This window comes from Osmerus eperlanus, chromosome 16 (assembly GCF_963692335.1).
Source record: "Osmerus eperlanus chromosome 16, fOsmEpe2.1, whole genome shotgun sequence".
Taxonomy (NCBI): Eukaryota; Metazoa; Chordata; class Actinopteri; order Osmeriformes; family Osmeridae; genus Osmerus; species Osmerus eperlanus.
This window is the reverse complement of record NC_085033.1, coordinates 7675937-7702262: the sequence shown is the minus strand read 5'-3', so window position 1 is coordinate 7702262 and position 26326 is coordinate 7675937. Positions and strand designations below refer to the sequence as shown.

General features: G+C 44.9%; 1 protein-coding gene across 19 annotated transcripts in view; it reads right to left on the bottom strand.

Moving 5' to 3' along the window:
- dlg1b (discs large MAGUK scaffold protein 1b) overlaps positions 1–26326 on the bottom strand; it is a 64899-nt gene that overhangs the window by 26350 nt on the left and 12223 nt on the right. For 11 of the 19 annotated variants that reach the window (XM_062482159.1, XM_062482160.1, XM_062482162.1 and 8 more), the window contains one exon: positions 8775–8939. In XM_062482159.1, the coding sequence (XP_062338143.1) occupies positions 8775–8939 (165 nt within the window). Of the gene's footprint in view, positions 1–3091; positions 3252–5902; positions 6059–8774; positions 8940–13462; positions 13957–26326 lie in introns of those variants that run through there. The other 8 variants (XM_062482156.1, XM_062482157.1, XM_062482158.1 and 5 more) reach the window with 4 other exon arrangements.

Sequence of the window (26326 nt, the reverse complement as noted above, 5' to 3'; positions counted from 1 at the left end):
TTGAATCACTGGCTGAGTGAATCAGTGTACATCATTGGTAGCTAATGAAAAATGCATTTCACAGTTGATAAAAGGATCCACTTCAAATTGTTATCGGGCAAGGAACTTGAGTAGTGTTAGAGACTCAACCATATATTTCTGAAACAGTTCTTAGTTATTGTAACAGCCCTTTATTGTAGCAACCTTGCTGATGACAATTGTTTTGTAGTTATAATTCTGGTTATTATTTTATACTGAATGTATAACATAATGACCCGGTAAACCATCTTTCAGGAAGGATACTATAAAGTTCTAGTTTGAACTGAAGATGGTTTTCCCTCTTTGCTTCTATTGTGTAGAAGTCCCTCTCACCTAGGTATAGAATCTCAGAAGAAATCCTTCAAGATGAATGATACCAGGAAGCTCAAACTGCAATCATAGTGATGACAGCTTAGCTTGGAAGTCCTACTGTTCCCCACAAATCTGTTACCACAGAGGGGGACCACTCCCAACCGATAAAGCAAGGCTGGCTTAAGCACTGTGACAGATGGCCATGTATAGACGGACACACAGTGCACAGCCTTTACATACAGTAAATTATGAATGGACCAATGATTTATAGAACAGAAAATATGGCTGAGAATAACCTACATACTCGAGTTGACATGACAACTAAGGCTATGCAATTAGGACTGAGGCTGGATTTCATAAGCGGGTTTACAAGCGGGCTTCTGTACCGTGGTTGGTGAGGAGCGTTTGGGCTCCACCCTCTTTAGCATTCAGAGCTGATACTGTCCTCTGCCACACACAGATGCCAATATACTGGTCCTGTGACAATTAATCTACACATGTGCATATGGCCATCACTAGCAGGGCAGCAACATCCCTTCCCCCCCCCCACTCCTTTCTGTGTTCCTGCTCCAAAACCAATAACCTGGTGTGGAACTGTCCTCCAGTCCAATCCACAAACCAATACGCTGTGTGTTTAACAATTTCCAACAAACATGATGACAGAAAGGCTTGCAAAATCTATTGATATAAATTCATGTATTGGAGCACAAATCAATACGTGGTAACTGTGGATGTAACGATCAGTCTACAGCAAACAAGTTAAGTACGGTTGATGGGAGGAAAAGTAATTTAGGTGTGTGTGGTGGAGGCCGTTTGTATCTGTCTGACCCATACAGAAATCGTCTGAGACACAAATTCACCTCTGTGTGACATGAAAAGGCTGTCCCAAACGTTCTGATCTCAAATATGGCTTCATATAATGACAGGTATAATGCTAAATTACGCTGGAGATCTGCTGTGGATTAGGATTAGAGAGCGGTTGCGGAACATGTCTCCAGCGCCATCTACAGGACACAGAGCGCATCTACGCAGGTTTGGTTTGTGTATGACATCCAGTCCTCACTCTCTCTTCTGTAGACTCCTTAGCCCACTTTCTGTGGGCATAATAAGTTGATCCCTACCTAAATGTCTGCCTCTATTCGGTATGCAAGTCAAACACAACAATAAATTAAATACTTGATAACTCCTTTGCATCACATAACGGAAACATACTGCTTCGTAACTACAGGTTGGCATGTGTTCAATTGACTGTCATATCATTTGCTTTATACTGTAACTCTTCTTAATACCAACCCATAGCTGAAGCGCAGCTACAGAAACATATTTGCACTAACCAATGTATCGTTTCACTAACTTTGAGCTGTATAATATTGTTTTTCATGCCGTTTGAGTTCCAATATTCTTAAATGTACCGATGCCTTCAAACATATATAGCTTTGATTGTATGTATTGAAGCATCACGATGGAGGCAGGTGCCATTTGTCCTTCTGCCTACGCGTGTGTGCGTGAGAGAGTGCCTGGGTGGCAGTCTCTGTTTGAGGCAGTAAATAGGGAGAAGGGGGGTTAGTGCTGCGTGTCAGGAGCCCAGAGGTTGCTAGGCAACGCTGGGAAAGGCATGTGGTACTGCAGGGGTTCCCAACATCAGCCCCTTCACTACGCAAGAGTGTTTATGCAGTCTTCATAGTACACCGACGTATCTCATTCATGGTTAATTAATTACAACATTGATAGGATATTGATATACACAGACAGTGAAGATGCAACTAATCATTATTACCAGAGGAGATATTTTGGTACAAGGACCGAAAACCAGAATACCAACATAGTGCAAAGTGTTTTTTGGGCAAAACCCTCCACTCAACCATTTTCTCACTCTGACCCCACACCCCTACCTTTGGACTAGTAGCACCCTGTGGGAGCAATTTATAGAGAAACTCAGTGAGGACTCGTCCAATAAATGCTGCATCGATATCAGATTACCTTGGACGCACCCGCACAACAACGCCATACAACACGGAGTTTATGCATTTCTACTGCTTTGAAGCTTCCCGTTCTGCACACTGCAGCCCTTGTCACATGTCATTTCCTTTGACAACTCTGCAGGCAAATAAATCCTTTAAAATTATTACAGTACGTGTGACATGTTATGTCAAATGGATTATCAACGAGGCCATTTTTATTTATTTTTTTTACTCTTGTGATGCTGCGCTCACTACACAGCTCATCCCAGTATGTATTCACTGTGTAGCCGTTAGCTACCACAGTCAGTTATCTGCAACCTACAATGTACAGATTATAAATGATGCAGCACTAGCTCTTTCAATGCTATACCTTTAACCAGCTTGTTTTTTTTTTTATTTAGTCTGTCACCGTTTACTATGACATGACACAAGGAAACTGAATCGCCCAGCCAAAGACAGCAAAACACAGACACCGCATGTGCAGCTCAGAGCAAGCCACCCAATACACAAACAGGAGTTAAGTCTGTGACCACATGAATCAAAATAAGTCAGGAGCACAGCGCACACCGAGACAGCATAGCGTTGGTACACACACACACACACACACAGTTGTTTTCCCTCTGTTCTGACACGTCGTATAAAATGACTCAGACGGCAAAGGGCGTCACTCAGTCCTCCTCTAAGCAACATAGCCCCATCATGCCTGCCTGCTAGCCCCCCCCCCCCTCCCACACCACCACCACTCTCTCTCCCTCCACACCCAGCGTCAAGCTACGAGGGGCTGTGGGTGACCGACCTACCAGCAGGCGCCGGTGCAACCTCTTGGTCCTCCGCAGGGTGCCCATGATGCGGCGCCCCATCTTCTTGGCATACCACACTGAGGACAGCATGCTTGTTGCTTCTGCTGATACCGCTTTGCCTCTGCCTAGGTGCTGTGTTGCCTGCTGTGGGGCTGAGAGCTTCTGCTGCTGGTTGTGGTGGTTGGAGGGGAGAGAATCAGACGGGTGGGGAGGGGGAGGAGGAGGAGGAAGTCTTCACTCCAGCTTCACACTGGCTCGTGTCCCCCCCTCCCTCACTTATTTCTCCCCTCCTTACTCCCTTCTCTTGCAGGCACAAATACACGCAGGCTGCTTCGAGAGCGTGGAGGTGGGCTCGCAGTCGGGAGATCCAGACAGATGCTCACCTTGTCCCCCCACACACACAGACACTGAGGCAGTGCTAGAGGGTCTACAGCCGCCGGAAGGAGAGATCGAGGAGCTGAGAGCCTGTGGTTGCCTGTCCTACGCAGTCTCCCTCAACAGGCACTTCAAGTCTGTACAGTCCTTCTCATTACAGACAGACACTGGAACGTGACGAGAGGGAGATCGCACTCTTAGGGCGGATTAACCTCTGACGGGAGAGGAAGCAAGTCTGTCTGATGAGGAGACGAGCCCAGGTCTGTCCGTGTCTGTCTGGTGGCACAGAGGATGTCAGACTGGTGCAAAGGATGAAAGAGGGGGAAATAGAGAGAGGATGTGTGTGAAGAAGATGGAGAGCGAGTAAAGGGAGAGGGGGGGATAGAGGGAGAGGAGGGAGGGAGAGAGATAGCCGTCTTCAAATCTCTCCTCTGCGTTTTTGAAAATGCTGCTTTATTAACCTCTTCTCTTCTGACCACCGGCCATTCTCTCCCTCTCTCCTTCCCTCATCCCCTCTGCCCTCTCCTTCATCCTAATTTATCATGGGTAGTACAGGGTTGGATCCAGGTGCATTCAGCCCTACTCATCCTTCTATCCCCCCATTCGACAAATGAGTCAGCAGGCGAATCTCATGCTTGCAGAACGCTGACTTGAACGCCCCGACAATGGAGAGGGGGAAGATTGGAGAAGGGGGAGGGGGGGGGGGGGGGTGCTGGCAGTATGAATCCCTGCATTCCTCCACAGGCTGAACAGAATGCTCTGGAGCTTTCTCGGGGAGCCATCCATTACTGCTTAGTGTCTGCCGTCTGTGCTCCAGTATTACCACATCAGCTTGCAGCGTCCTGGTCCAGTATGAGAGGGCGTCTTGTGCCGTCATGTGGCAAGTCGGTGTCAGAACCGTGGCTGCTGATGGTTTTGAATATTTGTGTTCAATCGATTTTCAATTGAGTGTGACATCAATGCTTACATTTTTTGGGCCATTTGTACGTCACACTGGATTCCTGGGTATGTTAAGTGGATATAAGTAAGCAGTGCTGATGTGGCGCTGTAAGTCTTGGTCAAGGCATAGGAAGCAGTCACTGCTGCACTCGATCCCACCTTTCCCATTAAAGAAAGCCTCACTAAATCTGTCCTTCCACATAGGTTCAACCTTCTCTCTCTCAATCTCACTCTCTTCCCCCTCCCCTTTTCTCTTCTCCCTCAATATCTCATACAAGGTTCTCCATTTTCTTGGTGTCAGTTTTTCCTTTGGTTTCGTGTCAGCATTCAGCTCCCGTGTTTCCACGGCGCTCCTTGAGAGAAGGGGCGAGGGAACGAGAGACGTACAGTGCGTCCTCTTCTCTGCTGCGCCGTCACTTTTCTACCTCCGACGTCTTTCCAGAACGTGGGATTCCATTCATGTCTGTAATCGCAGCAGCATTGGTGGTGGTGAAGATACCGGCTTGCTAACGTCACTGATGGCAAAAGGGCAGCTTGAAGCTCCGCTGTAAATGAATTGTGAGAGAACAATGGACTGCGGGATGTAGAATTGCACTGCCAAGGTTTCTCTGGGTTTAACAACCTGCCGGCGCTACGCTCCTCATTAATGGCCCGCACACGCACACACACACACACACACACTAGTTGGGAAAGGAAGAAAGGATGACTAATATGCAACACTGACTTTCTTGATGTATTATTTTTTTAAATCAACAATCCTTGATACACATTCTAGGACGTGTCTGTAGGCATTCACTTTATGCACTCCAAAAAGTATGTACTTACAGGTGTATTAGTTTGCAATAACATACTGATTTGTTAATCCTGCAAGAGCTCTCTTACTCGTTTCTTACTAACAGAGAATGCAATGTGACTTAACACCAATTCTGTCACAAAATTTGTGGTAAAGGTGAATAAATCATAAAAAATTAGAAAGAAAAAAAAAGAGCTGTTCTCCAGGGTTTAAGACATGTCAATCCTAAATCGTGATTCAAACATTGAACCAATGGCCTTTTACAGAGATGTATTAACCATGAAAAAAAAGACGGGTACGAAAAACAAATCATGCCTCTGCATATTTAAAACAATTTACATCCACATGCCCTGCCCTGCTCAAGCAGGAATTAACATCAGCATGACAACCTTTGCATCCAGCATTGCCAATACTGTAGATAGTTTGGTGAAACACATCATAGACTTCACTTATTTACAGAAGGACAAACCCATGTCTGACACAAAGCATCCAGTGTTCAAGGTGAGCAACAAGACCCGTGTGAGGAAGACAGAAGCCCGCATTCTGGACTATGTTACCTCATGGGGCGAGATCCTTCACACCACACACAGCTAGCAAAGCGTCAGCCACCCAATTCAAGCTTATCCCCACATCAACTGCACCTGCAGCCTGCTCTACTGACAATAAGCATCTACAAGCGAGCGGGGTGGGGGGAAGAATGTTACCTGAAACAGGGCCTGGCTTTGGGGGTAGGGGGCAGAGGAGCAGGAAGGGAGGGGGCTGTCCTCGCTTGGAGGGTACGGGGATGTGGGCGTGAGGGGAGGGACTTCCTGCTGTCCTAGAGCAGACGACCCGTCAAAGATGCATTCCAGAGACGCTACCTACAGAAGGGGGGGCACGGAACTGAAAGGGTTACTAAAACAGAACAGGAATAGTAGAAAAGCAGTGTTAATAAGAAAGGCTGAAAAAGAGATGAGGGGGAGAGGGGGGGAGAGAGAAAGAAATGGAGACAGAAAGACAGAGAGAGATGGACAGTGAGATAAAGATAGACATGAATGGAAAGGCAGACAAGACGACAGAGCAGAAACCAAGGACAAGAGGAAGTGGGAGAAGCCGATGTGGAGGATGAACAGAACAAGGGCAGCTTAGCCTGCACGGTGGGTGAGGCAACAGAACAGCTAGGCTAAACCAGGGAAGTTAATACGATGGGAGAGGTACAAAAATAAATAAAACCATTTTTTTAAAAGAACTTGCAGCACTATCTGATCCTCATCGCTGAGAGTTACTGGGTCTGCTGTTACAGTGGCGGGTTGTAAGGGATTTCTCTTATAGGTAGTTTAGGAATCATTCACGAATATATTCCGTACTGTGTGTAATCAAGCATGATTGTTTCAATTTAAAGCAATTATCATAATTAGAGTAATTTAGAGCTGTTTTTTTTGCTGGTGAATGCAAACCCACACTGCAAGCTCTCCAGGACCAGCGATCAGTTGAGCCCCTAGGAACTCTAGTTGAGCTCAGACAATGTAGAAACAAGACACACATCCTGCGAAGACCTCAAAGCTCCAGACAAAACAACAAACCGACCAACGGCCTAACTGGCTTCAACAATCAGGGTTGTTTTGTCTGATCGGCCACATCAGCTCACAAAGGGATGACTGGGTTATTACAACACTGTATGACACACAATGGCCTGCCATTAGCAAAAACACAACATGTGTGTTTCATGGCAAAAACACAACATGTGTGTTTCATGGCGAATGGCTTGAATTGTGGCAGTCCTAGGGAGATTGGGAGGAATTGCTCATTTATGAAATGAGACATTCAGAAGTTCCAAGCAGTATTACGTACACCACATTCATCACCACAAGTTCCAACACAGCCTCGGGGTTGAGGACAGACTGTGAGGTGTGATCCTTTATCACACGGCACCATCACACTCTTGGATTCCATCAACATGGTCTGAAATCCGATGCAGAATACGAGCTGGCATTGACGTATCGATGCCACAGCTGAGAAACGCCATGCAAAAGACAAGGCACAAGGACAAACGTTGCAGCATCAACAATGGCGCAAAATGGTTAATGAACGCAATTTAGTTGTTATCACTGTGACTATAGGCCAACATATCATGCCTTTACTCCATGTTGCCTCTGGGTGGCAGTAGTGTGCCATTAACTAACACACACATGCTGAGCCTCAAGCTAGTTCAGATACAGCAGAGGAGGCAGTGCAAAGCGGTTCAATAGCCCTGCCGTCACTAAAGCCTGGATGACCACATGGTGGCAGCATTGGTCCTTTGGAGATCTTTACAACCCAACATTGGCCGGGTTTCCCAGATTTGTTAAGAAGCTCTTAACGCTAAGAGCGCTTCTCTTAGCGTTAAGAGCTTCTTAACGAATCTCTTAGCGTTAAGAGCTTCTTAACGAATATGGGAAACCCGGCCATTATTAGTTGAGTTACTTGTGTGAAATCAATTATGTCAATTCCACTTCCTGACAGTTAACTCTGGTAATGAACAAGAACAGTAATCAAATAGAATTAACATAGCTCCAATATGAGGCATGAAATCCAAGCATCTCATACTATGGTGGAAATACTAGTGGGTTTTTAAATGATAATACACTATATTTTGCCTGAAAAGGTGCCGTATGAGTCATGACAGGGGAAAAAAAGTGTTAAGCTTTGAGCTACTGTATAGACTACATCTGGGGGCTGAAACTAAAGCCAGACATTTATTTCATTGGTGCCAACAGCCACTGCTCAAGAAACACCCACAATAAATCACTGCAATACAACCTACCTCATAAGACTGAAAAACATACAGTAACAAAAACACTAGTCTATGATTGCTGCAACTTATGCCACAGGGACAAATGCCAAAACTATACTGAAAGATGTATTGCGGCAGACTATGATTGCAAAGGATGCAAAAAATAGCATTCATTATTTAATTATAATGCGTGCAGGAGAGTGCAAACATTTTATAGGAACACCCTAACTAACCAGAGATTTCAAATCTTTTTAGTAAATAATAGATGTAATATAAGCAGTTTTGTTTAAGTGGTCTGAATAAATATCCACTGATACGAGCAGTGACTGTCTTGTAAAGTGCTCAAATCAAGATGGTCTTTGTGGCCTGTACATACTGGACAAAGTGGAAGCTGCAACCCTAGACTGTATTCCAAATACTGAATTCATTACCATTGCATGGTACCTGGAGCCTTGTTGATGCACTGCAGGGGGATCCAACTTGAGACCATGAGGTGGATACATGTATGCATGAGTACATGTATGGCATGTGTGACTATTTTGAAGGGCACTGTCTCGGTAAGGCACACAAGAGTGACATGGATAGTGAAACAAGCATTCAAATTACTCTCTCATCCTCCCTTGGCATGAGAGTGTGGTGAATGTGGGCGAGATCAAGTAGGTAATAGGCATGTGTGTGAGAGAGAGGAGGAGATGTATATTCATGGGTACAGTAACACGATGAAAAAGGGGGACATGTGTGTGTGTCTTGTTGAGATGGGTATATAGTTTCCAAGCAGAGAATCAGAAAGTGTCAGATGTTTCAGTGGGTGCTGGACCTCCTACCTTCATGGGCGAGATGTGCGCATGTGCCACGTAGCCGTGGACGTTCTCGATCTGGGAGAGGTTCTTCTCCGCCACCTGGACCAGCTCGGGGCCAGGACTCTCGTCTGTGAGCTGGGGGGAGCTCTGCTCCTGGGGGGACGTGTCCTCATCGTGGTGCTTGTACTTCTGCGGAGGACAGAGAGATACCGAGGAGATGAGTTCAGCGGAGGAACACCGATAGGACAGCGCATGCTCACAGAGCACAGTGTCGTGGAACGCGCGGCACAATTAAGCTGTGGGGAATAAGGGTAAAACTGGGCTTTTCCCCCAGTGAACCTGTGAGTAAAATCATCCGACTTCAAAAGAACAGGCTTAGAGTTTGACAAGGAAATAAGAACTAGCCTGGGAACTTTATCTGGGATGTAACAGTCTCTGATAACATAGGAGAGCTGATAATAGGAGACAACACTGATAATGGTCCAATTTTGGTTTGCCAATACTAGAATTAAAAGCTAGAATGAGCATGGTGCTGTTTGATGTTTTGACCTGAATCCTTGGAGCTACAAACAGGTTTTTAAACCTGGAACCTTATTTCAGACGGTACTTGTGCACTCTCGATGACGTGACAGTAGGTGTGTGCACACGTGTCCTTTCCCTCGTTCTGTACAGCGATGGCTCATGGTGTTGTCAGGTGGGGTGCATTAGTAACTGACATCCCCCCCCCCCCTCGCTACAGTTTCCAAGGCAACTGGCTCATCAGCTGACAGGAACAACCAACCAACACATCCACCCAGGGGGGAAAGGTGAAGGAAGTGATTCAAACACAGGTAGATTACACTGACATGAAGCTTATGGGAATGGAAGAGGCAGGTTGATCTTACCTACAAGCTCAGTATTTATTGATCCACATGCAACATGATTTCTGAGAACGATATTTCCTGAGGCGGCAGAATATTCTTTAGAGAGGCATACAAGGAACTAACAAATGGTATGGCTGAAGATTTCACAGGCCAGATCACCCATTATCCAATGCAAAACACATTCTTGGTCTAAATTGAAAGACAGACTTTAAAGTAACTAAGGTCATATTCGTACAGATAATTGGGTCAACTCCTTCTCTACACTTGTCGTTCCTGTTCTAGAGGTTTCCTGTCAAAATGCAGATTGTCTAAGCTAGTGGACATCCATGATGGGTAGGTCACCTGGGAGGGAGGCATCTCCTAGCAACCAGTGGCACCACTGAATGTGATGTCACAACCCTCTACAGCTTGAATCCCCTGGTTAAGAATTAACACTGTTTGTAATCACTGTTCAGTTGAGCTTCACAGACCATTTAAAATGCCAACTAAATAAATAATTAATTCCTATCCTTTCGAGATTTTAGAACCGCATTTTTAAGTTGAAGTTAAGTTGAAAAGAGAAAAGGAAAAAAAGAGATGTAAACTGTTTGAAATAATAACTTGATCAAAATAAAGTCCCCACACAAGCTACTGCCAGCTGGGAGAATTACAATTCATTTAATTCAATTAAACACATGACCAACTGCCACATGCACTGTGACAAAAAGGCTCCAAGAAAGCATGTGAATAAATAGCACTGCCATGGAGGCCCTTTGCTACTACATTTAGCTACTTTACTGGAAAATTCCAGTAATGATTAAAACAATTTTTTGTCCTTATTTAAATTTGAATGTGACATACAGTGTGTGGATACACATCGAGCCATACAGTGTGTGGATACACATCGAGCCATACAGTGCCAAGAGAAAGGCCATTCTAACAGACTAACAATCAGGGATTTGCATTTTGGAGTCATTCAGCATTCAAGAACATGTCAGAAGACAGAGCTCTTTTCAGGAGCTCCCAGAGTATAGCCATTACTACAATAGGCTGTGGTGGCCATTACCTACTTAAGTTTAAAAAAATAAAAATAAAAAATTGATCTCAAGGACAATTCAAAGTGTATAACATCTGTCTTACTGTCATGACCAAATCATGTAATCTACACCAGTGTTCTGATCTCTAGAGGATAAGCAGCTTTTCAGGTCTCACTAATCAGATCCCACACACATCATTGACTGTCACTTGCCAACCATCAGAGGAAAGGGTCTCTTACACTTTCTAACAAATGACACATCAGGAAATAATGTAGGGCACAGCAATAGAGTTAGTTGTATAGGAAAAGTGCCTCTCATATTTTGGAGAACCTCTGTCAAACACACTTGAAATTACATCAACGGCGTCTTCCGTACCCTACACACATCTCCTGGAAGCAGGGTCGTATTTGATGAGGTTAGAGTGGGTTACGCCAGGGACATTTGATCACAACCAGCGGTCTGTCGTGGGGTTTCCATTCAAGTAAAAGGAAACCACAGTGTAGATTAACAACGAGCATAGATTAACACCAATTCACCGGGGGCAACTCAATCCAGAAAATGGTCAGGAGGTCCAACGTGGACAGCTGGTTTGGGACTTGAAACCTGCCAGCAGTGCGTTCACCAGTGAGCAGAGGAGGACAGGCTCAAACTGGATCATGTGCTCAGTCTGCTCCAAAAGACAATCCTGTCAATTGCATCCCAGCAGGCAGCACACATCGGTGGACACTGTAGCGATGTCTGTTAAAAGGTGCTTTTTACTATTGACGTGGTAAACTAAGAGGCGGCAATTATGGCAGACATCCACAAGCCCATGTTGGCCACAAACAGTGCACTATAACCAAGTCAATATATCAATATTAAACTGGAAAACTGCCCTCTTATGGAATTCCATAAACAAGCAAATTCAAATAAGTGTGTGTTAGATTGCACTTCTGCTCTCCTGCAAATGACAGAGAAGACAGATGGGGGGGAAACATCAGGAGCCTTCAGGCGATGCTAGCTCCACTCCTGCCTCAGAATGACCTGAGCTCCATCCATGAGCGCAGAGTAAAGGTCCCTCAAGAGGTCATTGGTCAGGTCGGGTGAGGGGCAGAGGCTCCGAAACAACCAACGTCATCCAGCCCAGAAGCATGGGCCTTCACTCAGGGGAATGGGCTCAGAGACAGACAAGAGGGAAACCATGAACAAGGGAGAATTTGAATAAGAGATTCCAGAACAAGAAACAGAATGAGAGCACCGCTGTGACGTGTGTTCCCGGCACGCGCTCGTGCCACTAATGACAACCTCTGCCCGGAGAGGCCTGCAGTGCCTCTCCTACGCCTCGGCCGCTGTTAAATCGATGCATCATGCTCCGGAGCCGGAGCAGCAGGGCCGGCCAAGGCAAACCCCGACTCCTGCCTGCCAAGGAGGCTAAAAATAGGCACAAGTGGCATCCACACACACAGAGCTGCTGTGCCGATGTTACTAGAGCCAGGAAGGAAAGGAGACAGTTAGAAGAATCAACTGCATGATTACCATTCATTGTAGGGAAATAATTCCCCGCTTTCCGCCTCAGTTTGTTAGTAAAATATATCCTGTACACGACTGGTAGGGGAAATATATATTCATTTTGAAAGCTGTCATGCAAATTGGTGTTTGAAAGGATGTTAATACTGGCATGATACAGTATGGCTTGGAAAGGGTTTTGCTGTTCTGTCACTTTTGATTAATGACATGTTGCTCAGTCAATCTGCTTTGGAGGTTAACTGAGATTAGATAAAGCCCTCCACACAAGGCAACGCAGTATCCGACAATGGGGAAACATGTCTTTCAAATCCAGAATTAGCACATCAAATTATTCCATATGAGTGGCCATGGAGAGTTTACAAGGGCGATTTCATTCAATTCTCCAGTGCATATTTCAAGCTCTTTACAAAGTCTGCATTGATAATGTGTCAATAAAACTGCATTTCAAAACACACTGACAAATATATTAAATTCAAACACATTAGTTTGCACATTTTCACTGTAAAAGTGTTCCAGCAGGATACTATATTGAACAACTGTGTTTTAGACACTATAAAACAAGTAAACTTTGCAATCAAAAGATTTAACAATGAAAAGCAATCCATTGAAAGAGACAGATGACAAATAATCCCTGAGGTCACCCTGTCCAAGAGTTCAAAGGTGTTTAAAGTTGTAATTCTTTCCTTCACAGTAGTCAAGCCTTCATTCATTGTATGAGGAAACTGAAACATTCGTAAACTACAGGATTTAAAGGTTCAACAGATTTTTCTTCTTCTTCAAATGACAAAACGGAATACTGTCTTAAAGATAAAGAAACACCATAAATTCTTGTCAAGTGTGTTCTTCAATCTCATTACTAGATTTATCATCAAAACAAATTGGGATTTTGAGTAATATTCTGTGACATGAGAAACAGCCTCCATCACATCTTCGATATCCTGACAGGCTGTGGTACAGAGCACATGTTAGGCACACATGCACATGCCCACCGATCTCATCTGTCACCAAGGCACCCCGCTATCGAATACTACTTGAACACTCAACATCCGGACCTTGCAATTGGCCCCTTCACATAGCCACAGATGACAGGCAGCTCCATCAACCTATCATAGTGCTCTCAGGTGGAACAGTAAACAGACTCTCTCAGACAGTCTTTTTTTTTTTTTTTTATATCTGCAACTGTCTGAGTCAAACAACCTCGAGTAAAAAGCACTGCCGACACAATCAACGGAGATCACAAATTAAAGGTCAAGGAGTTAAAAAAGGTCAACTTTTTAGACCTTACAAAACAAAAAACAACACCACAGAAAGAGACACCATCACCCACCTTGCACCCAAACATTAACGAGATAGTGCTGTTGGTGCATGCTACTTTGCAATGGCACAGCATAGGAGAAAAGCAGTCCAAGTTTTTCACACTGTGAGACATTTTCTCGGCTCCGGGGCAGTTGGCCGAGACGCGTCTCCTCCGAGACTGGTGCCTGCTCTTGCCTCTCCGGCTGCCCCCAGCTCCCCCTCCGCTGCCAGCACCTCCTCCTCCACCTCCTCCACCGCTGCTGCTGCTGCTGCCTGCTCTCACCATCCGCCCTCATTCCTCGCATCACTCCATCGTCGTGGGGGGGAAAAGACACCCGGGGGTCTGCCTTCATCCAGGGGCCTGTGCCCTCTCCTTCCCCGGCTCCTCTTCCTCCACCACCACGTCGTTGAAGTCTTCTTCGTCGTCGTCTACCTATCCTGTCTTCTTCTGCTTCTTCACTTTGGAGGATGACTGGCTCTCCTCCTCTCTTTCAGGTCTTCTCACTTCCTCGTCTCCCTATGGTGTCCCCCTCTTTATTACGCTCCTCGGCAGTCAACGTGCTCCGAGAGAAGCAGCACTCACCAGAGCCACAGAGGAGCCATGATGCGTGTGAGGGAGAGGGAGAGAGTGTGTGTGTGTGTGTATGTGTGCGTGTGTGCTAAGCTGTCATCTGTAGGGGTCTGATTGGACGCTGGGGAAAGGGGGTGGTCTAAGGTTGTTCGTTTTTTTCTGAGTGGGAGGATGCAGGAGGTTGTCGGGGCTTTGAGGGTGCACCTACGGCCGAACTGTGTCTGTCAAACGCTGCTCTAGCAGACGGAGGGGAGACACTGTCACACAGCCTCAGTGGAGAGAGGGGGGGGGAGAAGAGAAAGAGAATATGAGGCATAGAGTAAGAGAACAAGAGAGCGAGGAGGAAAGGAGAGCAGGGGGTAGAGGGAGAAGGGGAAGCGGGCAGCAGCGTGCGGTTTGTTGTCACATGGCCCAGCTAGCGGAGACTCAGCGCGTGGGAAGAGATCAGAGCTAGGGATGAGGGGAGATATGGTGATTTGGAAAGGGTGGAGGAGGGAGGGAGAGAGAGAGAAAACATATCCTAGGGGAATTTTGAGCAATATAGAGCGGGTTAGTTAGCATTGGACAAGGCTGAGTAGTAAATTCCCCAAGCAGGAGTGAGGAGGGGATGGGCCAAACCAGCGCTCAGCAGAGATACGGCAGCCTACTGCCTCCTGAGGGGACGTGCAGGCACGATCGAGATAAGGGCGATAAGGGACAGAGTTAGGCGGCATTTATGAGGAGGGCAGGACATCTCCTGAGGGTGAGTAGAAAGAAGGAGAGACAGGGTAGGGTAGGGTGTGTGTGTTGGTAGAGGAAGGACAGCGTTTCCTGGGGGACTTGGAGGGAGATGAGTACGGCTAATGGTGTGATCTCGTCCGTGTGTATACATCTAGGAGAGATAGCGGGCAACGTTGTAAATGTGGAAGAGGGAGGGGGGAAGAAGAGCCGACGACCAATCAGCTGACTGAACAGAGAAGGCAGCTAACTGGATGACCCTTGGCTGGGACCGTTAAATGTAGATCCATTGTGCCCAACCACAGAACAGAAAGCCACAGAACCATCCAACATGACTGCATATAACATGTCAGGCTCGTCTGACAGCAAAGGTGGAATGCATATTCATTCGACCCATTCAAGTTTACTGCCAATTCACTTTACATAGCAAAGAATCCTTTGTATGAAGTGTCTGCCAGTGAGAGAGGATGAGGAAAAGGAAGAGGGGAGTGATCTCTGTGACTTTGCTTGAGGAAACTTGCGAAGTGAGGGAGGGGGGGGGGGGCTTGATAATGCAAACGAAACCTCATCCCTTTTGGGTGATGGTAATGCAATTCTGCAAACAAGAGAATGGGGCAGGGATTTGCATCAAGGAAGGCATCCCTATTTCCATTTATGTTTATGAGGCGCGTTACACTACAGTCCCGTATCCACTACAACTCTTGCAAAGACCGCATCTGACGACAAGGACGACAAGGTATTTCGACGGTATATGACAAGTGTACCACCTGCCTCGATAAGATCTTCAGAAGCTGAGCCAAAATCATTCCCCTGGAGGGACAATTTGTGAGGGGGACGAGATCTTCAGAGGGACTAGATGGTGTGATAACACACAATTAGAACTGGGTGGAGAGAGACAAAAGCTTCAGAAGTTGCTTTTAGAAGAATGCCTTGAAGTCAGGACAGGAAGAGAAGAGCAGCTCTGTCTTCTAATGTGACTCTTCCCATCCCATCTTCTCTTAGGTTGTCTTACTATGCGTGTGTGTGTGCTTCCTCACTAAGTCATTAGAACAAGGAATTGAATCATCAGTCCACTCAGCTGGTGTGGGGCTGTGGTGCTCAGAGTGCAGGCCTTGTTCCGCTCCAGGCCATCTGGAGACGCATGTGCATGAGCAAACAAACTCCGCCCCCCACTCTGAAAACACGCGTGCGTGCGCTCGCTCACACACACACACACACGCGCGTTTACAGTACAGAGTTCCATAGCTACCCTAGACAAACAACATAGTCTAAATACACACACACCTTGGTGAGTTCATGGATGAAGTGTGAAGTGCTGGTCCCTCAAAGAGTTACATTGTCTGCTGGCATGGCATGGCCATGCATATTTCACTCAACATTACTGCGCCTATGTAATTATCAAATATATATACACTTTTTAAAAGTCTTGACAGTTGCATTTAGCCTAATATTTATCTATCTTTTGTTAGTAAAAGGTTTTCAGAGTAGCTCATGGTTGAAGATGATGATGAAGGCAATTAAAATTAGCATTTGTATTTACCCTAATTCCTTTTCTGACGGCCTGACATACAATGGCCGAATTACAATCTGCAAAATGTATCAATAAGACCTTAAGCAGGGACCGGATTTGGCGAGCGTCGAAATAGGGCAGAAGATAATGGTTCCATTTGTACAATTTGCACCAATTACCCCCATTTGCATTCGTTCAGCTGTCTGACTGCTTTATGATCAAAGCCTGAGTCAGGCTGCAACTATCCCTGTCAGAAACATGCGTCATTCCCTACATACTCAGAATATGGCCAACATGTACACAAAAGTGGGCCTACGTTTAAGGTACACAAATGAGTCTCTGTGTGTGTGTGTGTGTGTGTGTGTGTGTGTGTGTGTGTGTGTGTGTGTGTGTGTGTGTGTGTGTGTGTGTGTGTGTGTGTGTGTGTGTGTGTGTGTGTGTGTGAAAAGGATGCGTGAGCGTGTGTGTGAGAGCGCGTCTGCAGGATCTGAACACTCCGCAGCCCTATCGGGACCGGAGGTCCCCCACAGAGTCTGGGAGGCTGATGGAGCCGGACGTGTGGCTGAGGCATGCTAATCCTCTCTGGGCTCCTGACAGAGATGCAGGGGAAAGCCCTCAGCAGGACGGCACATCAAAAGGACCACTCCAGTCTCTAATGACGGCCATTGGGGCCAAAGAGGGAGAAAGGGAGCTTGAGTGAGAGCGAGAGAAAGAGAGGGAGGAAGAGAGGGATGAAGAGATGGAGGAAGAGGGGGATGAAGGGATTACTAAATGACTGAGGGCGTTACGAAGTTCGGGCACTAAGATTTAAACACCCCAGGTCTAACGTGAAGTGTACAAATTCTAGATTAAATCGTTAATCGCCATTTTACTCAAAATTCCCACAGGACAAGTGAATGCCCTAGCTCCTGTATGGTGAGGAATGGAAGAAAATACATTGTTTATCCTTTTTAAATCTCAAACTCCAATGTTTCATGACCAACACATGACTGACACACTGATCATCTTAAGCAGACAAACCTGGGCCAGTGAGTAACCAAGCTATCAGTCACGCAAGGACAAGCATAGTTGAACCTTGATGGCTGCATTGCTAATGGGTGTAATGCCCCCTGGTGGACATGGGAAGTCTTTAGTGCATAATATTTTGAAAGGTCTCGAAGGTGTCACCCAGAGAACACTGCAACAGCAGCAAACCAGTTTTTCCTGGTTTACATACCTAAAGGTTACTGTTAAATCTGCTTAATTAAGACATCTTAATTCAGATGTCATGTGGCATTTCTACGCTTTCTAGTTGCTCCTTCCCAAGCCTAAACAGAAGAACCAAGTTAGCCAGGAGGAGGCCATAGCTCCGTGTTCAAAACACTTCAAAAGAGAACAAAATGGAAGCTTCAGGTGAACCCTTGAGAATCATCTCCCCCATGACTCCTCTGAAGTTACACCACCTAACAGAAGAGGGCAGCATTCCATTACAAAAAGGAGTGACACAAGTCAGGATGGCCACAGAGTAGTTTTGCCATACATAGCATGGGCTCCACACTGTACACAGAACACAGGCAAGCACTGAAGTTAGAAAATAACCACTTTAAATACCTCAACTAAAAACCCAAACCTTTCATTTATTTACTATATAGATAGAAATGTATATTATGAATGAACACACAAAATGATATAAAATAGAAATTAAACCTTGTTAAACTTCAAAAGAAATTCCCTTGCCCTGCTACTCTACTCATTAACTTTGTTGATCCACTCAAATTAGATTCCCTAAAGGTCACATTCTGACGTCTTAATCACAAGTAGTAAAACGTGATCCAAGAGTGACTAACACAAGTCTGTAAGGCCACTTACAAGAAGCCTGATGATGGAGGTTCTGATTTCAAGCTGAAGTGGAGCTCCACAGTTGGCCCCGTGCCTGATGCCTCTCCTTAGAAAAGCAAGCAGCCACACAGATGGCAGTGGTGGCCCCGGAGGGGAGGAAGTAGAGAGAGGGGGAGAGAAGGGGGGGGGGGGGGATGTGACCCTGGCTGGGTCACATCTCTCCTGCCCTTAAGGACTGATTATGGATCAGATGCGTCTCTACCACTGGCAGTGGGGTCAATGGACGCAGGCTGCCATACAGTAGGGTGACCGGCTGGCTGGCTGGCTTCTGTTTTTATGCGATGACGAAGTGAAGGAGAAACTTGTCGCCGTCTCTCTGCAGATGGCATGATCGGGCCGGAGGGGGGTGAAGGCAGTGCCGGGAGGGTCAAAGGGCAGACTCAACATCATTACTAACGTCTCAATGAGTGGCTCGCCTCAATGCCCCGTGAAGGAGAGATAGAGATGTTTGCGTAGAGCCTCCAGGTATATGTTTGATAAATGTTCATTTAAAGATGTGGAAGTTAAAAGATAAAACATGAGTATTTAAAGATCAATGGTCCTGTCCAGGTACTAGACTGCAAAGAATGGGGACATCTTTTGGGATGTTTCTTGGAGTAGAACCAACCTAGATCTCATCTTTGGAGGAATTCCAGTTGATGCTAAGGACCCAGACTGGTGGAGAAAAGACCCATGTTCCTTCCCTTCCTGACCAAAGGCATCACCCACTCGAAGAAGCAGGTGGGCAGAGTTATGCAACATTCCCACCACTCTAACGTACTTTTCTAGTGCCAACATTTTAAATCTAAGAATTGAACTGAACACACAGAGCTGAAGGCAATGAGAGGACAAACAGTACAGGATAAAGACAAGCAGGAATGTCCTCCCAGTTCTGTTCTCATTCTATAATACAAAACTTGTTCTTTAAAAGCTGCAGTCTCTCTGTATAAAAGCTTCTAGCCATGAATAAATGTTTAAAACAGGGTTGGGAGTTGTGGAGGGGGAGAGGAAGAGGGAGTGAAAGAAAGCGAGAAACAGAGAGTCTTGTCACTTGAACAATTGTGATATCTCCATTCTACAGACAGTCACCTTTATGAATTAGTTGACTGTGTGCAGGTGTCACATTAAAGGACCTTTGAGACATAAGAAAGAAGAAAGTTTCAATGCGAAAATGACCCCGCTGACGGGCAGCCGGTTGGCCACCTGTCCATCTCTTGGCAAGGAGGGCAACGCTTCACCAAGTCATGCGTGACAGAGAGATGTCAACGTTGCCTGTGGAATCAAGCCTAGGAGTTTCTAGACTACAAACTAGTTTACACAGTGCATACCACACCCACACTATCTCTCCCCTGCTTAATCTCTCTTCTCCCCCCCACCCCCCTTCTTGCATTATTCAGGGGTTAAAAGAATTGAAGAACACAGCACCGCTGCAGCAGATGACAGCTGAGTTTAATATGCAGAGAACCCCTGGTTCTCCTTCACTATGCATACAAATGTGTAGCAGACAGGATTACTGTGTGTGTGTGTGTGTGTGTGTGTGTGTGTGTGTGTGTGTGTGTGTGTGTGTGTGTGTGTGTGTGTGTGTGTGTGTGTGTGTGTGTGTGTGTGTGTGTGTGTGTGTGTGTGCGTACATGACTGCAAGTGTGTGTGCGCGCGTGTTAGAGGATCACACAAAAGGTAGAGGGAGACTCCCTGCATGGGTTAAGACTTCAGAAACTTTCAAGCTTAAGTCAAGTCAACAGCCTTGCTACACCAGCATCCACTCATACGTTGATTAAGCCTTATTAGCTACAACCCATGTCATTTATTTGATGAAACAAGAAGGCATATGGAATCACTGACAATCTCACTATAGTAACTGTGTGGATGGAACACAAATAGGCATCACAGTGAAGCTGCTCAATACTCCATTAGCTCCACATGACTTCAGCCAAGTGACAGCCACTGCCCTCACCTATTCATCACACATGAATAGGTCATTAATCTGACATCCATTATACACTTCTGATGTAAAACGGTCATTGTCATTGTAGTGTACAAGCTAACGGGAATCTCTTTCCATTCTGACTATCGACTTGATGTTAGGGGAAGTGTTCAGTGATTTTGCTTGGTAAATGGGTACAAAACAGCAAATCGCTTAGTTTAACCTTCTGCACACACCACTTAGGGTTTGTACTACTGTACTGTAAAACCACACTCCCTAAGAAGAAGGGTACCACTACATACAGTAGCCAATTATTGGGGAATAACGGCATTGTTGGAGAAACAAACTTTAAAGGCTGCTAACAAATGCTAAAAGTAGACCCAGTAAAACGAAGGGAAACTCAGTCATGTGTGTCTATGTCTGTAAAACCAGTGGTGCGTCAACTTCTAATGAGACCCATTCAAATATGTTACATTTGACCTCAACTGACTTATTGAGAAAGTGGTAATTAGTGCAGGAAGGATTAGAGCAGCTAAAGCTATCCCCAACAACCAAATTACTTAGTTATGATACAAAATATAGGCTATTTCTGATAAGCTGATGTCAGGCAGGGAGTTAAGCTGCAGTTCAGTGGTCTATAACAGTCACAAAAAAATCACAGAAGTGGGGAGCTGAGCGCTTTCTCAAATTAGAGAAAAAATAAATGGATAGAAGGTTGATGCAGGAGAAAGGACATGGAGGGAAAATAGATGTGGAAGGATGGATGAATGGATGGATGGGGGGATGGATGGAGTAAGGCACAAGAGGCCCACATGGAAATCTGTGCTCTTGGAGCCAAGACTGATGTGCCCTCAAGGAGGACATGCGCCAGAGAAGCCATGGGCCAGGAGCGGCCATGCATGAACACACATACACTCGCACGCACGCACACACACACACACACACTCACACTAGCCTTCACAGGCATAAACCATGGCACCTTGACAAGTTAACAGAGGGTGGGTGGGCGAAACATAAGGTTAAAAGGAGAGGAAAGAGGAAGAATGGAAATAGAGAAGGTGATAACATATCGTGGGACGAACAATGTAATGAAGAGAGGACAGATAATTAAGAGGTGAAGAAAACAGGAGAAGAAGAAGTGGGAGGGTGAGGAAGTACTGTTCGGAGACAAGAAGGAGGTGATTTCCTGTTAAAAAGAGGAGTGAGAGCAGCGAGAGATGCGCATGGCCCCGTCTGCCACCAATTAATTGGTAATGCAGGAACTGCAGAACAAACCTAAACTATGAATGATTGACTGCCAACACAGCTTAATTCATGAATCCCTTCATGCCTTTGGTACAGGCCAGCAGAGTTCAACGTCATCACCTGTTTCCCTTGAACAGCTTTGGTCAGAAAGAAAATGATTTTGGGGGGCCAAGTCCATGTTATTAAATACTACATTTTGCAATGCCAAAAAAACCTAAACAAGCAATGCCAACTGATTTGACCCATCTGTAGGATTTAAGGGTGTCTGGTTGACAGAAAAGCACAAAAGGTTAGGACCGTACTGGGAAGTGTTTGACAGAGGCAGGTTGTATTCCTTCCTGACTTAGTCTGAAGCACATGCTGCATGACTCAACCCATTCCCTTTAGTTTGCAAATATTTGCCTATACTACATTATGTATATAGACACTGGCTTTCTGTGTACTTGGGAGGTACTTTCTGGGTCATAAGGTACCCATACATTTCAATGTCAATTATTAAGGAAACTGCTTCCTATACAACTATTCAAATGAAGTTACTGTTGGAGCAGTGGGGAAGGCTTTCACGATGAATATAGGAAACTCAAATATAAATACAAACTGAAAGGAAATTACCACCAACTGGTCCTATTAAAAAAGCATGTATAAAGAAACAACACAATATTCAATTGCTAAGTTACTAAAACCTTGCTTGGCATTTATCATGGAAAATTCTTCAGCATGTTGATATATATATATATTTCTTTTTCAGTGAAGAGGGCCAAGTGTACATATAAATTTGTGTACAGTACAATTCTCCCACTGTCTGACGAATGACCCATAAAGACACAGCGATGTCCAGTGTCACATCCCGAGACCGAACAGGCCACACAGTGGGAGGTGGTGGTGGCGTCCATGACGCAAGAGTAGCACCATAACCTTCCCTCTGATTGAGCAGTGAGCAGAGTCTGGGCTGCCTGAGGTGTGAGAAGCAGGATCTCTGACTCATTCCACACTTACTCTATGCGCTCCCATGCTAATGCAGCACTGCACTATGCTAAACATTCCTGGTAATGCACCAACACTACAGACAGAAGACAGCATAGCTCACTGAGGTTAACCCAGAAAGAATAAGGGTACTGTAAAGCCACTTGGCAACATTATAATGGACCATGTGATGCAAGCACACGGAATACATTAACATTCATTCCCAGATTAATTTTGACTGTGTACACGGTACACCCTAGTGTTCTTCCTATTACAGCAATAAAGGAGATTTTATTACCAGGCATTTACGATTAACAAACAACCTTTAGTATAGCCTGGAACACCAAATGAAGCAAATACAGACAACAGCCTTTTGCACAAGTTTTACAGGAATAGACCTTTGGTGCATCTTATGTTCACCCTGCCTTTAATCAAGGTGGACTAGAACAGAAATACACAACTGTGAACCACATCTCACAGACACTGCTGACAATATACATACAAAACTACATATGAGAAAACAAATGTACTGCTCACCTGTATCAAAGCAAAAACAAGATTTTAGATGTGCACAACTGGGAGAATCATTGGTATTGCCATTTCATTCCCTTTGACACTGAGTGATTTATAGTAGTATAAAGCCTTTCTTAAGTCATACCATAAAGCACAGATGGATCTAAAGCTATACAAATATACACAAGAGGCTTATTCCTCAAGTTCTTGCTGCTCTGACCGGACCACAGGACAGGACAGGACAGGTTTGGGAGACCATGGAAGTGAGGGGTCAACAACATGGTTCACATCTGGTTCTAATTGGGGTCCTTATTGGCTGCGGCAGTTCCCCTCTAATTGTTTTTATTTTCTCACAAGTGTGGGAATAGCTCTAACACAAATACAAGCTACACCGAGATTTAACATTTCACTTTATGTGTGGCTCTTATGAGCTTCAAGAAAGTCCTTACGGTACGTTCTCTACACAAAACTCACACTCCAAAGCCTATTTTTATCCTAGCTCCGAATAAATCTGAATATCACAGCATATAACTGGTCCCAAAACACGCAGTAAGCCATCTTTCGTTTCCTGCACCGTTTGTTCTGCACCTGCAGCTCAAGTAAGAGTTCCCCTAACTCCAACGCCCTGGACCACAGAGTCTGCAGACTGGAATGGATGCGGCTGTCTCACAGGACAACTGTCTATGATGGGGGAGGGGGACCTTGACACACAAAGACACCCTATGTAAACACCCACTGCTGCCTGTAGGGGAAAGGAGCAGCACGATCAGCCTGCAGGGCTATAGTGTGTGACAGAACAAGCAGACTCCACTACCTCTCAGAAACAGGCTGGGGATCGTTTGTGGCAGTTGGACAACTCCCTGTTGCAGGTAGTCTAGTTGGAGTAGGGGGGGAGGGAACTAGTGACCACAGCAGGCATGTTGTTTTCAATCACGAGGACGAAGATGCAGTTGGTTTGCCCATTTGCACCGCAGAATCCACACAACACAATATAACACAATATTATTGTGTTATTCTAGGTGAATGGAGAAGGGTAGGTTACATAAAAACAGGTGACAATGCAAGTGTACATAAAACTCTAGACCCTTCATTGATTTTATCTACTGAGCAAAGGGGCTTTCAACTGGATCTTCATCTACATAACTAGTACAAGAACACAATCTTATGTTCTTATAAGCACTTCATCTATTAATACATCACTCTTGTTAGAATTAACAGTTAAATGGTGCATATGAAATGTAGTTTCTAAAATTAATCTAAAATCACTAATACAAAATTAGGTGGAGTCATTCGTTTAAGCCATGGGGGAAATGTCCTAGTCATTTTAACTACAACCAACCAACCGCTTTCTTTAAAAGAATGGAGTGTTATAAGCCTGAAATGCACCTGCCTACACAAGCCATAGAAGTCTAAAGATCAAACCAAAAGGTCAAGTTTCGGGGCCTTCTCATTGTTAACAGCACAAAAATTACCACCACAAAATATTACAGAGAACAGATGACAACCAAGACTTGGGTAGCAATATGAAGTGCGCTCTCAAAGTTGAGTGAGTGGGTGTGGGTATTTAAGGACTAATACATAAATCCAATGCAACACAAGAATCATCATGAGTACAGTGGGATTCTCACCCTATAACCCCTGACCACAGCAACAACAAAAACGCCTGCAGTACATGGACCAATTAAGCAATCGCATGTACTGTATGAATAGGAAAATATGCCATATAAAATGCCTTGTGGGAACAGATCACTAGTACAATAGCAGCTACTACTTCCACGCATCCTTATGAGAAAGCTACAAGATATCCAAGCAAGAAAATGTTGTATTATAAATACCATTATCAACGTGGAATAGGACTATATATCAACGCTTAATAAAATGTGTGTTGAAACCACAAATTAGCTGTTTGCCTATCAATTGGGAAAACAATACAACTTCGATAAAAGCGCCAATCTTGACAATTTCCGACATAAATTACCTTGGTTGTGACAATGCATATGCAGTCCATCCTTCTGTGTTAGGAGGTAGTAGCCTCGGAAGTATCAGCAGCATTTCATATCACACCTACTCTCAAATGCGCTCGGGACAGGGCAGTTTTCCTTACAGAAATCTCTCCCACACGCCGATAGACGCGCAGTCTTCACTCTCGTGTCGGTGAAAGCACCGGGGGGTGAGAGCTCCCCTCTCCACTTACTCCATGCGTAATTGGTGATATCCAGAATATAATTATTTTCATGCGCAGGAGTAGGTACAGCGCAATGGTCTTGAACGCGTTGCAGAGGACCAAGCCAAACTACGCTGGCAAACAAATGTTGCCAGCGTAGCTTTAACCCATTCAATGCTGGGGATAGCCTGACACAGTATAAGAGATTGACCACTGTATCATAGTTATCATGCTAGTTAATTCCTGCGGAAACAAGAGCGAATTTGCAATAGCAGCGAACAAGTACGCGCATGCATTCACGCGTGCTTGCATTAACAGTGCACCGACCAACCAACGAAGCGAACTATAGAGCTGCTGGTCCCAGCTAAAAATCGAATTAAGGTAGTTTCTTTCTAAACTGTCAATAAGTCAATTGGGACGTTGTGCCGATCTGGTGCGTTTTCATCCAATAGCAATTGTCCAATAGCAAGCTGTACTTACGAATGAAATAAACTACCCGGCAAATATTCTATATGAGCTAATAATTTTACGATTTTATACATACAAAATTTGTGACCAGAACATATCTATCCATTGCCCCCTTCACCGGTAGGGTATATTACCAGTTGGAGACCTTGGAACCGCGTGGCGCTAAAAGGATGAAAGGTAACTATAATGTTCTTTGTCCATGAATCCGTAATGGCTAAGAACAGTGAGTGAGTGATCTGAGGCATATACTGCCATCAGATGACGCATCCATCACAAGCACAATCAAGCACGAGAGAGAGATGCTTACTTGCTTACTTGCTTCACAAAACTTATCTTCTATCTGGTAATGATCAGATACAACATAACCGTGAAGGATTGCGGGCTTGCAGAACTAAAGGAGATGGAGTTAGCCTTTTTGAGTGTGGAAATAGAGATGCACTCTGCGTGTGGAAACTCAAAATCATAAATATTTTAGGTTAACTTTAATATATCATGGATGAGCTTTGCTTGCTTCCATCCGCTTGTCTAAAGGAATAACAAAAAGCTTGACTAGCTTCACCTCTACACATGAGAAGTTTCAACTGATGCCAATATTAAAGTTTTTATTATAATTATTATTTAATGAGTTATTTTTTTAATCAGTCACAAAAGTAGCCTGGGCCTGCTAGGTCTTTTACAGAACAATGGTGAGAAGGATATATAAGCATCACTTCCATGGCCAGTTAAATTAATGCACGGCAGTATGCGGTCAGGCTCAATACATTTGTCGTAAGCATATTCCCAAGGGAAACACAGATCACGTTTAAGATGCTTTACCGGACCGAAACAGCGATATAGGACTACCGTTTTTCCCTTTATCCTTTCACATTTTGGGGGTTACTTGACCACCAACACAAATAATGCACGAAAAGTAAACTTGCTTGGTGGGTGACATTATTTCTGTAATATTTGAGACTACTTAAT